Here is a 16466-nt window from a genome sequence, read left to right as displayed (position 1 = left end):
GTAATCTTTTACCCAATTACAACACTTGACCGGATTTTTAAATTTTTTTTTTTTAAAAAGAAAAAGAAAAATTACACTTAAAACCCCAAGAAATGATTGGTACTTCCGGAGTATCTCTTACATAAATGGTAGGTCTCACTAATTAAATCCATGCTGGAACATATTATTCATATGAGAGGAGGAAGTACGAATGCCTAATAATTTTCCTAAAACCCCTCAAATTATGGAAACATACTGTTGACCTCCTAATTAGAAAATGTTGTGTCGGTATTAAATATGACCAAAAATTTGCATGTAAGAGCATTCAAGTTGGTGAAGCTAAATTTTTTAGCCTTTAACATTTTAAAAAAAGTCACTTTATCTATTTTATCTTACTATGTCACAATCCACTTAACATCAATGCTCTTATTTTCAAATCACAATTAAACATAATTAATTTATTTATCATTTTTTTTTCACTCTCTTCATCTCTATCTCTCTATCTTCTCTCCCTCTTTAACCCATAGCCACTCATGGCACCACCACCACCACTACTACCACAAGTGTGAAAACTTCTTCAAGCACTAAAGCTACCTTATCATCAATTTAATCCTGGATGAGGGTTATTTTTCCAAATGATCATCAGGCTAAAGTGATGTAGAAGAATTTTCTGAGATCTATATGGCACTAGGTGAGGTAGGAGAACGAGGATCTTGATCACCTACTTCTCGATCATTTTCAAGATTCAAAGGGAGGATGGACTTTGGCAATTGATCAACATCTTTTAAAGACTCAGAAGTTGAAGTTTCATCTATTGCAACATTAACGGTTTCCATGACCTTTATAGTTCTTTTGTTTAGCACCCTATATGCTTTGCTAATGGAGGACTATCCGAGAAAGATCCCTCCATTGCTTTGGGTCTCACAATTTCCCACATTCTCTTTGTCCTTTAGAATGAAGCAAGTGCTACCAAATATTCTGAAGTGCTTTACATTTGGTTTCCTTCCTTTCCACAGCTCATATGGAGTCTTCTTTGTACTTGGTTTGAAGTATACTCGATTCACAATATGACATGCAATGTTAACCGCCTCGCTCCATAGGTCTTTTGCCACACCCTTGTTATGTATCATAGCTCTAGCCATCTCTTAAATGACTTAATTCTTTATTTCAACTACACCATTCTGTTGAGAAGTGTTGGGGGCCAAGAATTCTTGAGCTATGCCGGCCTCTATGCAGAGGGACTCCATTTGAGAGTTCTCAAATTCTTTGCCATGATCACTTCAAATTCGATTAACTTTTAGCCCTTTTTCATTCTGCAACCTTCTACACAATGTCTCTATTTGTTAAGGAGCTTCGAACTTTGATCTTAGCAAAATAACCTAAGTGAATTTGGTGAAGTCATCTACCACCACCTTGATGTATATCTTTCCTCCAAGAGGCTCCATTATTGTTGGGCCCATAAGGTCAATGTGGAGAGGCTTGAGAGCTTTTGTTGTGGCAGTGGTCAAAGTGTTATGATGTTGAGCTTTTGTTTGTTTTCCAAGTTGACACGGTCCATATACAACATTTACCACTTTATTGAGTTTAAGTATCCCTAGGACGGCTTCATTCTTTGACACAACTGATAGTTGCTTGTAGCTAGCGTTTCCTACCCTTTGATGCCATTAGTCTTCATTTAGCATTCGAATGTTGTTGGACACAATCTCGGCATCAAGAGCTAGGCCATAGCAATCATCCAATGTTCGAATCCTGCTTATGAGTTGCTCACCTGACTCATTTAACACTAGACATTTTCCTTTCGAAAACTGCACCATAAAGTGTTGATCACAAATCTGACTTATGCTTAATAAATTCACTCTCAACCCTTCCACATACAACATATTTGCAATGTCCGATAACCCTAGTAGAGATATGATTTCCTTTCCCTTTATTTGAGATTTGCTTCCATCAACAAAAGTGACATTACAACCGTTCTTGGATTCAAATGTCTTAAAGAAAGTGCGGTTTCCAATCATGTGTCTTGAGCAACCACTATCAAGATACCATAGACATGTGTTCATCACTTTGAAAATAGAGTGCATCATAAAGCATACTTCGTGCTTATTTGTCATATCATAAAGCATGGTCTTTTCTTTGATTTGATCACCAAGGGGTTTTACCCTTCCCCTTATCTTCCTGAGGTGTACACCATTATGGAGATACATTTTGAGACAGTCTAGTCTTCTTCTACTCACAAATATACCTTTTTCTATGATCATCAAGATTAATTTCAAATATCTTTTTGACTTGCACGTCTTGAGAAACTTAAGCATATCAATGATAGAAACACGAAAAGATATTTGAAGAAAAAGATATTTTCATGCAATTTTATTCCATGAAAATTAAATTGCATGAAAATAGGGATCAATGAATCACATAGTAAAGATTAAAACCTAATTAGAGTGTGCCCGTTTTGATACCACTTGTTGGGTTAAGATAGCTTGACCCTGGTTAATTAATTCAATTTCCCAAGTTGATTAGTTATTTTCAATTACATGCAAAACGTGAAGGCATCAAAAATTCACCAAATCAACTAAATGCAGCAAAAATTAAATTGATGCGGTTATTTGTTGACAAATGGGGAAAACCTTTTGCAAGGCAAAAACTCCGCCGAGTGATTTTAAAGTCACCACTCTCAAGAATTCACTAATCAACAATCAAGCGGTTACAAGTATAAGGAATCTTACCACTACTTTGGCCTATCCCAAAATACCAACTTACAGTTGAACCTTCGCTTTAATACCCAATTGAATTTGATCTTGTAGTAGCCTTATTTGCTTTGATGCACAAATCTCCATCTGTGACTAACCCTTTACATAGATCCCAATACGTGACTAACTCTAGCAACTTTGAACAATGTTGTTCGCTGCAAAGTTCTTCATTTCATCCACAATGAAGATCAGGAAGCATTTGGTTACAAAACCCTATGGGATACAACGACGGTAGCTTTTTACAGAGAAAATAAATCTCCGGGTCACTATATCCGTATGTGAATACTCTTAAAATAAGCCTTATATATATTTAGGGTTGTGAGAAAAGAAACCCTAAACAAATATATAAGCTTGGGCCCGAATTTCAAATTTGGAAAATTGAAAATCGTAATTCTCGATAGATCGAGCTACTGTCGAGCCATTTATCGAGCTTCACATTAAGTCTCGCTAGCAGGCATCTACCAAGCTATCTGTCGAGACTCTAAAAATAACTTTTCTTCATTTATTTCTTGGACCAATCTTCATGTCTTTTGATATGAACACTGGATATGCTTGAACATATTTCTTGATGTATTAAACCCATCTTAGATCTACCCAGTTACAAGTAAAGTGTATTTTGTCAAAAGATTAATCAATTACATAAAATATGAACCTAACAAGTTTTAATCTCCATATTTTATTTAGTTAGTGAGTAATGTAATAGTTTCTTATTAAAACAAAAAGATATTATAGTTAAAAAAAAGTATTAGAGGTAAGCCAAACTCATAGGAATACTCCAACTATGAAGTGTGAAACCACCACAAAAATACAATTAAGAAAAGAAAAAAAAAAGTACACTAATGCAATTTAAAAAAAATCCCTAATCCCAAAAAAAAAAAAACTCTCTGAATACATCAGACTTGAGACTTTATTTCCATCTCATTAAAACAATTCAAAAATTGGAACTTAGAGGCAACCTTCTCTCGCTCTTCTTCTTCTCTCTTTCTCCATCTTTATCTGTCTTTCTCACCCTAGTCTTTCTAAAACAGATCTGAACCTCCCAAAATAGTAAAGATCCAGGGATTGCGAGCTATTGGAGCTACTTAAGAGATTCATGGGGGCTTGGGCTTCAATTAGAAACTAACAAGATATTGCTCTGGCCAAAAAGGGCTATCTACCGACCATTTTTTCAAAGAAGATTTTTGGGGCAATCTTTAAGGTTTGATCGGTGAACCCGTGCTCGGTTTAGAAACCTAGACGGTTTAACCATTGGTGAAGAGGTTCACAAAAAGTTTTACTTTTCCAATTTTCTTCGTTTAAAAAATCAGAGTGATAACCGATTCTCGGTTGATTCGCTTCGATATTTGGTTCAGTCTAGGTTTCAAAATCGTGGTTCAAGGGGGAAATGATTCAAGTTGCAGGGATAGCAACGTGTTGTGATTATATCTAAAAAAATGTTTGAACCTTAAATACACAAAAAACCAATTAGCATCTAGACCTAAAAAAAAAGGGGGGGTTCAAGCCTTACATACACAAAAAAATCAATTTGTGTCATGAACTAAGAAGGAAAAGAAAAAAAAGAAAAAAAGAAGGTGTTACACCCTAATAATTTAGGGAGGCTATAGTCCAGGAGAAAACATGAATTTTACCCTATTATTTACATTTTAAGCTTGGGAAGCGAAATCTAAAACCCCAACCCAAAAACCCCGAATATAAAAGGAGTCGAGGAGTAACACCCATCTACATATAGATTCTAGAGTAGTGAGTAGAGAGAGAGAGAGAGTGAAGCAACTTCAAAAAAAAAAAAGAGAGAGAGAGAGAGAAGCAGGGAGGGAGGAGGAGGTGTTAGGGCGAAACCCTGTGTAGCTAAAAATGTCGATGTCGAAGAGCTCGAAGATGCTCCAGTACATCAACTACCGTATGCGCGTCACAATCCAAGACGGGCGGCAGTTAGTGGGCAAGTTCATGGCCTTCGATCGCCACATGAACCTCGTATTGGGCGACTGCGAAGAGTTCCGCAAGCTTCCTCCTGCCAAAGGCAAGAGAAGCAACAACAACGAAGAGCGCGAGGACCGCCGCACTCTCGGCCTCGTCCTCCTCCGCGGCGAAGAGGTCATTTCCATGACTGTTGAGGGCCCACCTCCACCCGAAGAGTCCCGTGCAAAGGCTGCTAATGCTGCTGCACTGGCCGGACCTGGCCTTGGCCGTGCTGCTGGCCGAGGTATTCCAACTGCACCCTTAATTCAGGCTCAGCCAGGCCTTGCCGGTCCTGTCCGTGGAGTTGGTGGGCCTGCGCCTAATATGATGCAGCCTCAGATGGCACGGCCGCAGCTCTCTGCGCCTCCAATGACTTACCCTACACCCCCTGTGATGCGGCCCCCGGCATACCCTGGACAAGGTGGTCCTCCTCCTCCTCCTCCTCCTATGATGCGGGGAATGCCTATGCCACAGGGTCAGGGCCAGTTTGGTGCAGCCAGGCCACAGTTCCAGGTTCCCCCGCCGCCGCATTTTGGTCAGAGGCCAATGGGGCCACCGCCACCCGGTCAGATGATGAGAGGTCCACCACCGCCACCTGGTCGTCCTGGGATGCCGCCTGTTCCTGTTTTCGGGCCTCCCCGACCCAATATGCCACCTCCACCAAACCCTCAGCAGCAACAACAGCAGTAATTAGGTCAGGTTTTAAACTGATTTCACTATGTCGCATTTTATTTATTTATGCTGCATATAGACATGTTTCTATTAGTACCTATAAAAGCAAATAGAACCTCCCACATCTGCCCCACTTACTTGTTGCGCATAGCAGTTTCAGTGTCTCAAAACAGAGGCAAGAGGCACACTCTTGGACTGTATTATCTGTTCATGTTCTGTTTAAGATGAAGTATAGTTTATAGTTTATATGGAGACTTGAAGAGTCACCACATTTGACAACATCACATGATAATGAACTTCTTTTGTGTATTTTCTATCTAAACTCATTTATGAATTGTTTTACTTGGTGTAGTGCCACTCATGCATTTCAGTCAATGATAGTCCTGTATGCTAGGGTCTAGATTTTTAACTGGTTTCTATTGAATTTTTCATATATTTAAGATGCTTTCAGTATCCCTTAAGGGTAATTATGCATTATTTGGAATAAATGAATGTACCTTCTGAATTTACATCAAATGCAAGTTTGTTATCCATCTGGAACACTATACAAACCTATTTGGAGGTGAGGAGGTAAAGATGCTTTCTGCAGGTCTTGTCTTATGAGTATGATGACTCTTTGTCGCCCTTGCATGATGTCTTCTAGTTCTAGTGGATGATCATATTCTTAGACCTTGGGCTTCATAATTGTGATAATAGACAATCTATTTGACCTTATGCTTTTCTTCATTTTGAGTTGGGTCTGTGCATCATATTTGTAAAGCAAGACTTTTATAGAGAAGATATGGGTAGGAAATAGAAAAAAATATTTTCATGTGTATGTTACCATCTGTTTGATTTTCTTTGTTTGACCTTATGGAAGTGTCCTGATTTCTGGGTTTTGTAGATTAAGGTTGCTCCTTGTTCCTGTTATGTTTAGAGTTCAACTGTGCCATTGTAGATATTCTTCTTCTTCTTTTTTGAAAGGTGCATGTACTTTATAGGAATTTGTAGAAATTCTGGCGTTTTGGCTCCATCTAGTTCATTTCTACTGAGGAGGTTGAGTTGTGGTACACTTGCTAGGACAAGGGAAATGCAACCAAGAGACTTGAATGGTGTTAAGTGCATTAAAGATGAAGATCAAAGAGTGTTAGTAAAAGAAGAGCAGATTAAAGAGAGATGGAAAAATATTTTGACAAACTTTTTGATAAAAGTGATACCATTCTTTCTCACTGGTGCATTAATGGAAGCAATGTTCATTCTATCCAAAGTCATACTTTGTTAATTCCTTATTGACATGTCAATTTTGACTACTTATATTAATGTCACTTTTGGCCTTCCTCTATCCATTTTTGTTCCCTCAACTTGAATCAACTCTCTCTTTTGCATTGGTACATTGATAAGTTTTGTGGCGTTAATGTTAGTGCTTTTCTGTGTTCATCATCATGAACACCTTGTATGTTTCTTTATTCTTTTTTCATCAATAATTGTACTCATATTACCTATCAATATAAAAAAAAAGTCGTGGCACTAATAGAATTAGCTGTCATTTTTGTTATTCTTCAAATTAACAAATATTTCCAATCCATCTTTCCTCCTCTTCACCCTTACCTCAACCTCTGTGCCTTTTGGCCTTCCCCTCAACTTGAATAAGGATATTGTTTGTGTTGATGTTGATGAAGATGATGTTGTGAGCGAAAAAGATGTGAATGAAAGAAGTGATCTGAATTTCGATGTGAGGATGGGTGATGATGAAGTGTTTTCATCATCGACAAAAATAAGGGGTGAGAGTAGTTGCTTGAATTTAGATGATAGGAAGAGTAGTCGTGTGGAAGGCAAGGCTTGGTTGCAGTTAGGATTGTTGAAAAAGAATTAGGATGGGCATGGCGGTGTTGATTTTGTGTGGGATGCTTCATATGATCTAAAAAGGAATGAAGATAAGGATGGTGCTGAGGATTCTGTTTGGGATGATGCAGATGGTTTGAAAAGAAATAAGGATGAAGATGTTGGTGACAATGTTGTTTCTGATGATTTGGATGGGTTGAATTGAAAAGGAGTGAAGATGGTGGAGAGGATGTTGCTTTGGCTGATTTGGGTGGGTTTGTCACATTGGTGGAATCATCCTCTAGGGTAGAGGACAATTATGAGGATGATCAAGATCAAGAAGTGAAAAAAATGGAGGGTGGTTGCAGTGGTTTGGAGTAATTGCGATTGACAGTAGGGCTGAAGAGGTAGAAAAAGGAGACAGGGCTAGGGAATTTGAGGTTATTATTAGAAGAAGTGATGGGAATGGAAGGCCAAAAGGCAATGAGGTTGGGGTGAACAGGAGCAAATATGGATTGATTATGTTTGTTTATCTAGAGAATGACAAAGCTAATTTTGTTTTTTTATTATTACAATGGGGGAGGGGGATTTGAATCTTGAACGTTTCCATTGGAAACACCAAGAGGTGCTAGATGAGCCACAAGTCTTTTGGCAACAAAGCTAATTTAGTTGGTGGTCAAATGCTAAATATTGAGGCGATTAAAGCATTAGTGAAAAAGAGTGAGTTAAATTCAAGTTGAGGGGAAAAAAAAGATAGAAAATAACATTAATAAAAGTGCTAAAAAAAAAGACATTAATAAGGAAGTAAAAGTGAGTATGACTTCAGATAAATAGAATGTGGAGAAAAATGCATATGGTCAACCTTGGCTAGCTTGTTGAGGATTCATAGTCTAAAGCTTGATGGTGGTTGTTTTTTGTAGTCCTTTTATTTTGTTTGTTTTTGGCGGCTGGTTATATTATTTTCAAAGGCTAGGATGTGATTTTAATTAGGGTTTCTATGATAATTAGATTATTATTCATAATAAATTTTCAGCGAAGAATGTTGTTTTCTTTCTTTTAAGTTCTAGTTAGTTCAACTGGTAAAGTTTCATGTTGTTGAATAAAGAACCTGGGCTTGAATCCCACCTACACCAAAAAGAATAAAGAAAAAATATCACGGAGTTGATGAAATCCAATCATATCCAAAAAAATAAAAAATAAATTAAAAAAAGAAGAAAGAAAGTTGATTGCTTTCTTTTCCCTGGCTGTCTAGCCCTGAAAAACAGCCCTTTGGCAATGATTTTGATCTCTATAGCTCATTTTGATGTTTTAATCTCTAAATATGTCTAGTAGCAATTAGGTACTTTTTGTGGGTTTTACCTACATAGCATACAAGATGTAGTCATCTCTCTTTTTTGTGGGTTTTACCTACATCATTTAGCATACGAGATATAGTAATTTCTCATTCTACATAGTACCTCCCATAAGCACTCACATTGTAGAGTTGCAATGCTAGAGATCTCATACCTGCCACACGTTTAGTGCTTTGACCTCAATGATTATGCATCAAGATCCTCTCATTTCAACACAAATGGACATGAACTAATCCATTTAATAGTGAAGATTTAGTTTAGTGTGGTTTATTTTTATTTATTTTATTTTAAAGGCATACATGGGTTGTTTAAAATCTCATTCTATCAAATAAAGAACGATAACTGATTTTAAATGACATGACACCATATTTACCTTTAGATCCTCGAAATACTAAATTTTTACCTTGAAATGGATACTCTCAATTTCACAAACAAATGGAGAGAGTCCTTTTCCAATAATTATGGTGTTTGGCAAATGCTCCATATATATGAAATATATTTTAGAAGTTTTATCAGAGTTTGATGCAGAACAGTAGGAAAAAAATGATAAAAGAGGAACGAAAGAGAAACAAGGGAGGACACATTTTCAACTCATAACAATTAATCTTATTCAAATTCATCTGTCTTTCACCAAGGGAGGAGACATTTTCAACTCATAACAATTAATCTTATTCAAATTCATCTGTCTTTCACCATTACAGGAGTACTAGTTAAATAGGGTTTAGGGGATTACAACAATATGGAAAACATCTAATTTAAATTCCTAAAATCCCTCAACACTAATAACCAAATTCAAAAACAATATTAATTGCAAATTAAAACATAAAATCTTGGCTCCCTGCATCAGAGTTGTATAAGTTGATGACCTGGAATTATAGATTGTGTGTTCTGCCAATTTTCTTGTTGCAGTGAATTACACCTCTAGGTATGGTTGACATTGTGTTCTTAAAATGTTGCAGCACTTGTTCATAGGCAAACTTTTTAGATCTGTCAATCAACTTCTTGATGTGAAGATATTCATGCCCCTGATTTCCAGCATTTGCTATAGACTCTTTAAAAAAACTAACAATTTAGCTTCTTATCAGCTATGAAATCAGCCCTAAATTGTCATAACTCATGTGGCTCATCTGAAATTTAAAATGTTCTTGGCCCTACTGTCAATCAGTAACCACAATGATCCCAAACATATCACCTCTGTATTCTCCCCCATTCCTTTTCCGTGTCCCAACCATTAAACCAACAAGTCAGTCTTATTGTGATCTCACTTTTGGTTGTGGAACACCATGTGGTCTATGTGCTGCTGCTCTAGTCTCCTAATGACCTCCTTAGACCAGTGGTCTCCCCCTGAAACCATGACTGCGCCCAACACACAGTGTTGTGCTTCTCCTTTAAGCCTTCTCATCATCCCCTCTAATATAGTAGCCTGGTGCTTTGCTAACCCTTTTGTCATGGAGGAACTGAATACTCAAAAGTTTTGGATTCAGCCCACAATTAGCTAACCTTACCTTATGGTATAAACACCACTCTTTGAGACAGACTATGGATTATGGAATGGTGAGAGTTCTAGGAACTGCTCATTCTTTGTCGGATTAAATGGACGGCCCAATACCTATCACGGCAATGTTCTAGTAACCTTCCAATCTACAGTAGCCACTTGGCTTTTACTGTAGATTGACAGTGGAGAAGGTCATGATGGGGTGGTTGATGCAGGACAATTAAAAGTAACTAGAAAATTAAAGGATTATCCTAAGAAACAGCACTTGGGGTCACTTGGAATCAGCACCAAGCTAAACTTAGGCATCAGCACCTAAGGCATTAGGAATCAACACCCTACTATTGGAAAATGTCCAATCTGAATTTCATTAATCATGTCTATATTCAAATACAAAAATCTGAAAATATAAATTCTAAAATAATTTTGGTTTTGCTGCTGCATCAGTGGTGATCTTTCACCAAAACATTTGTGGCCTGGTAGCGATACTAGAGAGTCAATGGGTAAGGTTATCCTATACAACACTCAATATGGTGGTTGATTGGTACTAGAGCCAGATCAGATTTATGGTTTTAACCCTTTATTAAGGAGGCGTTTCCAGATTTCTACAATATTAGTAGGACAAGGGATGCTTCGGTCTCTGAGGTTATGTGCTAGGCAAATGGGAGAATTTTTTGGAACCTACGATTTTGCCGTTTTGTGAATGATCAAGAGTCACACTCGTTGGATTCGTGTATGGCTTTGATCTATTCCACAAAGGTGTGGGGTGTAGGTTCTGACAAGCTTTGTTGGAAGCTAGCCAACAGGCGTGGTGAGTGGTGAGTGGGTATTGTCACTCCCTTTCCCCCCCCCCCCCCCACCACCACTCCCTTCCCTTGGAAAATGATATGACAATCAAAGGTTCCCCCCGGGTTGCTTTTTTCTCTTGGACTGCTACTCTAGGCAAGATTCCTACTATTGATAATCTTTGGAAAAGGCACTTTGTTGTTCTTGAGTGGTGTTATATGTGCAAAAGGTGTGGAGAATCTATAGATCATCTCCTCCTTCACTGTCCTATAGTTTATGAGATGTGAAGTATGGTCTTTTGCTTGTTTGGTATTTGTTGGGTGATGCCGCAAAGGGTAGTGGATCTGTTGGATTGTTGGGCTTGCAATTTCAGGCGTCATCACAATATAGTGATTTGGGGGATGGTGCTGCACTGTTTGATGTGGTGTATCTAGCGGGAACGGAATTCTAGAAGTTTTGAGTGTCGTGAACGGTCCATTCTTGAGTTTAAGTCTTTTTTCTTTTTTACTCTTCTCGAATGGTGTTTAGTTTTACCATCTTTTTCTTGTCTTTCCCTTCCTATTTTGCTTGATCATTGTAATTTGGTTTCCTGATTTTTTGCCTCTTTAGTACATTTCCTATGTACGGGGCTGTGTTCTTCTCTAATATATTTTTTTCGTTACTTATCAAAAAAAAAAAAAAAAGGTTTTGTAGTCTCTTTCTAACAATACGTTATGTTTTTCATGTAGATTTATTTCCATAAGGTATTTTTTGGAGACATATTATAACTTTGCTTTTGTACTTGCTTAAAAAAATGTTATTTATTTGTTAGAAGTAGCGTCAGATATCTGTAAGTGACAGGTTATCATGTGGCACTGACACCATGAGACTAATTCAGATTTGTTTATTAGTATTTATTATTATAAATTTTTTAATGACTTTTATCTAGGGATTACTTCAGAATTTTCATTTTCCATTTTGGCTTATCTCTGTTGAGGATGCTGTGGGGTGTATTTTAAGCATTCTGGGAAGCTCTATAAAAAGGCTCCAGGAGGTATTTCAAACATAGTATTTTTTAATATAATTTTCTTGTGAGATTTTCTTTAAGCTTAGTGGTGACCAGGCGCCTTAAGTGGTGAAGCCTTGGGTTTTCAAGCTGTTCTAGGTTGTGAAGCGGAAGGTTGCTCTATACCATTGTGTCACTTGTGTTTTGACAAATGGTACTACTATCTTATCATGGAGCCAGCACTGCTTGTGTAAGCTCTGCTGTCCCAAAAATGTGGTAAGGGTACATGCTATTGAATGTTCCCAGTAACACAACTTAATCTCTATGGAACATTGAAGAGCAATCAAATATATTGGGCAGGACCTCTTGATAATATTATTGTTTAGGTCTGAAACCATGTGATTTACCTCTTTCTTTACCAACACTCCTGTACTGCAATCAATTGTAGTCATGTATGCGAAGTCCTACGTGTGGTTATGGAACTGGCTTTTGTGTGTACTCTTGAACAATGAAGATGCAATTGCTATTATTTAGAGATCCTCTGTGGTTGATGACAAACAAATCTCAAATTTGGGTGAAATAAAACCCACCACCACCACCACCACCACCAAACCTGAGTCCCAAAATTTGGGTGAAATAAATATTTTTATTTATTTCTTATTGAGAATAGAAAATGGAAATATAGAACTGTTTGTTGTGGCTGATAGCTCTTTGTTCTGGTGTCTTGATTTATCAATTGTTGGCCCTTTGATGCTCTTGCATAATGTTTTCTGTTGGGCCTCAGTTCTTTCATCTTGAATGGCCTTGGGATTCCATTGCTCTCCTCAGTAGGTTTTATTATCTTGGTTTTTTTGTTTGTTTTTTGGATATGTGCCAGGTGTGTAATTTCATGTCATTGTCAAAGCCTGAACATCTGTTGCAAACTTTGAATTAAATACATGCTTCTTTGTAAAAACATGTAAATGTAATTCCATTTTTTAATAATGTTTTATTGGTAATTATACTCACCTTGTGATCTTTAACTCATGACCTCACCCTCTACCATGTTGTTACAACATTTGAGCTAGAGATCATTTGCAAGTAGCGTAATTCATAATTGTGAAAATTATATAATCATTCAGCAAGAAAAATTATAAAAAACTAGGAAACCGGCGTTACTAGTGTGGTTTGATACATCCATTGTGTTTGGAGTTATAAATAGACCCAGACTTGACACATTTACAAATCTTACAATTTTTTTAGATTCTTTTTAAAAATTGTGGAAGAGTTAGGATTGTTAAGTCAGCATGATCCTTTCACTTATCTCTTGCAAATATTGCAGTAAACCCACCACCAAAAAAAAAAAAAAAGCTATGAGTGAATGTTTTGCATATATTTTGTCTACCTGATTTATGTGGTTAGAAAATAGATATCTCTTATTATTTTCTTATACCCAAGTTTCCATAATAAAGCTTTCTTTGTTGGAAAACTCACTTCTATCATTGTTTTTTTTCCAGCAGGGATATTACAAGTGCTGTGAAGGTTTTCGATTGGATATTTATCTCTTGCTGCCTTTAAATCCAGTTTCAAATTTGTTAATCCTTTGGACTGGGTGAATCTATTGCCGATATCTTTGGATAGTGTTGACGTCATGTTTTGATTTTAGTGTAGTCTGGCCTCTATATTGACAGTTAAGATGGATATTATGTGTTTGTTAGTGCAGGTTGTCAATTGAACAATTTTGTGACTGGGTATATATTAGATCTTATTACCCCCCAATTCTCTCTCTCCCCCTCCCGTGTGTGTGTGAAATGATTAGTTGCATCTTATAATGATGACAAATATACAGGTTAAATTGATAGCCCAGCAATAATGTTGTCTTTGGTTGTGTTTTATATCTATGGTTCGAATAGACATGTTTGCAATATATGGGAAGGGGTCCAACCCAGAAGGTGCTGGTGAATCATCTATACTGCTACTGATCTCCCATCCTCTTAGCGAGGTTCCTGTTTGAGCGCACCCATTCCTTTTCAAGCTGATTAAGATGTTCAAATTTTTTGTAGAACGTTCTTGGCTAATGCCATTATTTACGGGATTCAAACTGATGAAGGTGATCTTGCGAGTACTAGCAACATGAGGTCGGAGCACTCATCTCTTATCCTGATGAAATTCTTGTGTTTGGGTCTTGATTGACCTCTCATGGATAAATGGTAAATTAATATTTAATTGCTTCAGAAAATGACACACTGGTAATCCAGTTCTTTGACACAAGAAGCGAAGTTGCCTTCTCTTCTGCACAAGTTGAATTATCCAGGACATCCATACCAGTCCTTAAATCAGTTAAATCGATGACTTAACCTAAATGGTTTATGCCTTCTCTTCTGCACAAGTTGTCATTCTCTTAATGCATTTCAATTTTTTTTTTTTTTTTTCCTATAACTTTCATTTTATGTTGTTTTTAATTTTTGGGTGATTTTTTGTTTTTTTTCAATAAAAATGTTGAATGAATAAAATATGACTTGTTGGAATACTAAAACTATTTGGCTTGAACCCTCTATGTTTTTAGTGGAGCCAATAAGCAATAGATACTAGATTATGAACCGACCCCATAGTGAGCTCTCGCATTTGGACGGATGAGTAGAGTCATCATTAATCATAGGATTTTCTAGGTGTGATTGGTCACTTAGAATGTGTTTGGATAGAGATTATTCAAGTCTGCGTTTTCAAAGTTGGGTTTTTTTTTTTTTCTTCTTCGTTTCTATTGCCAGGGGACAAAGTGCGCACGGTGCGCATACTGTGTGCGCACTGTTCATGTACTTTTTCAGCAATTTTTTTTTTATTAAAAATGGGTCCTACAGTATTATTCACATATTTAAAAATTATTTTGCTACAGTGTTTTTAGTTTTCAGTAATAAGTTCTATTATCTAAACGGACTCTTAATATCTAATTGTTTTTATTACCCAAAGTTAAGAGCATATAAGGTCTCATATCCTAATGAATGGAAAGAGTAGTATATCATATCAAATGGAAAATTTTGAGAATATTTTATTCTTAGCAGATCAGTTCAAAACTTTGTTTGAATTCTTTTTTTGATGAACTTTGTTTGAATTCTTTATGCCAAAAACAAAGTAATAAAATATTTTTGAACTATTAAAATAGTTTCAATAGTTAGTTTATGTGTGGTGAAGGTGTGTTTGGCACTCCACAACATTTGTATAATGATGATTAACATAATTTAATTATCCTTTAAACTTAATAATTCATAGGAGTTTTTTATTGATTCAATAATAAGTAAAGTATGCTAAAATAAATGATGACATAAGTTGTCTAGTAACATCATTCTCTTAACAAAATTGTGTTTGTATTTGTAAGGGAACCTCACATGGGGAAGTGTTTAATAAACATATTTCATTTAGCCTCTTTATAGGCCTAAGAGTTTTTTTTTTTTTTTTAGGAACATCCCAATTGGGCAATTTATTTGATAGCTGAAAAATCATGAACATAACAATGGTAAAGATCTAGAGGAATATCCTACATCCAAACCATAAACGGAAATTAAAGTCTTGCTCTCTGAGTTAGGCCATGTGCTAAAGCATCACCTCACCTAGTAGTGTGAGAGAAGGAAACGCTCCGTAGAGAACTAGCATAAGACAAAGTGTCTTTAATCAAGTGGCCAAAGGAGGTTGGTGGTGAAATTCCACTAAGAAGCGTGTTGATGCATGTTTTTTAAATCTCCCTCAAGGATGGAGTCATGGAATCCGAGTGCTTGAACAAAAAGGGTAGCTCTTCTAGCAGCAAGCGATTCAAGCATGATTACCGAAGATGGCTTTGTTATTTTTTCAAATAGGGCTACTATTATCTCCCCTTGGGAATTTCGGATAGCAACTATAGTTCTTGCTTCATTTAGTTCATCAAACATGGCCCTGTTGAAGTTTGCTTTTGCTTTACCTGTATCAGCAGGTTTCCAAATCTTCTTTGCTAGCTGAGCTTTCTTGGGTGCCATGTTGGGGGAATTTATGGAACTCAACCAGGTGATCATGAGCAAAGAGTGCAATTCTGTCCAGGGGAATCACGGGCTGGTGAACACGGATGTTATTTCCCCTATTCCAAATCAGCCAACATGTCATGGCAAACCAAACCATATTGCTTGGAGTTTTAAGCACCGGTCCAAACAAATCAGCAAAGGAATGAAGCTGATAATTTGTAGCAAACAAGTTCTTGAAATCCATGGACCAGACTTGCTTCAAATTTGGACAACCCCACAAGGTGTGAAGGGTGTCCTTAGGAGCTTGGAGACACGATGTACACAGTTGTGGACACAACGGAAATGGGAGTCGCCACTTAGTTTTTGTAATGGTTTAGGAACCATATATATAGCATCCTCAAGAGGAAGGACCTTTTGATCTTACTACCAGAAATATGGGTTCGGAGTTAAGGTACGATCTTGGGAAGGTGTTAGGCACCCAAAACTGCCTAACCCTAAGGTTAGCTTCCCCTCACTGTGTAACCTATTAAAGGCGCACTCAATATTGTTATTTTAACTCTCTCACACACACACACACTAACATTCATCTACCAATCAACATGGCATTAATCATCCCTAACCATACATCTATCATGGAAATCAACCAAAGCCTAACATTCATCTAATCATGCATAACATCACATCACAAATTTTAGCATTCATCTAGCATGGCATCTCACATTATCCTAG

General features: G+C 37.0%; 1 protein-coding gene across 2 annotated transcripts; it reads left to right on the top strand.

Annotated features, from left to right (window-relative positions):
* Positions 1 to 4346: 4346 nt before the first annotated feature.
* Positions 4347 to 13527, top strand: LOC142628122 (uncharacterized). Of its 2 annotated transcripts, none has more exons than XM_075802121.1 (2): positions 4347 to 5379; positions 13272 to 13527. In XM_075802121.1, the coding sequence occupies exon 1, from the start codon at positions 4581 to 4583 to the stop codon at positions 5373 to 5375; it is 795 nt and encodes a 264-aa protein (XP_075658236.1). In that variant the 5' UTR covers positions 4347 to 4580; the 3' UTR covers positions 5376 to 5379; positions 13272 to 13527. The 2 variants fall into 2 exon arrangements, with proteins under 2 accessions (XP_075658236.1, XP_075658237.1); XM_075802122.1 differs by having other exon boundaries at positions 4395 to 5379; positions 13269 to 13527.
* Positions 13528 to 16466: the final 2939 nt, after the last annotated feature.

The sequence above is a fragment of the Castanea sativa genome, chromosome 3 (genome assembly GCF_040712315.1).
Source record: "Castanea sativa cultivar Marrone di Chiusa Pesio chromosome 3, ASM4071231v1".
NCBI lineage: Eukaryota > Viridiplantae > Streptophyta > Magnoliopsida > Fagales > Fagaceae > Castanea > Castanea sativa.
The sequence above is the reverse complement of the archived record's forward strand: the minus strand, read 5'-3'. Positions and strand labels throughout refer to the sequence as shown.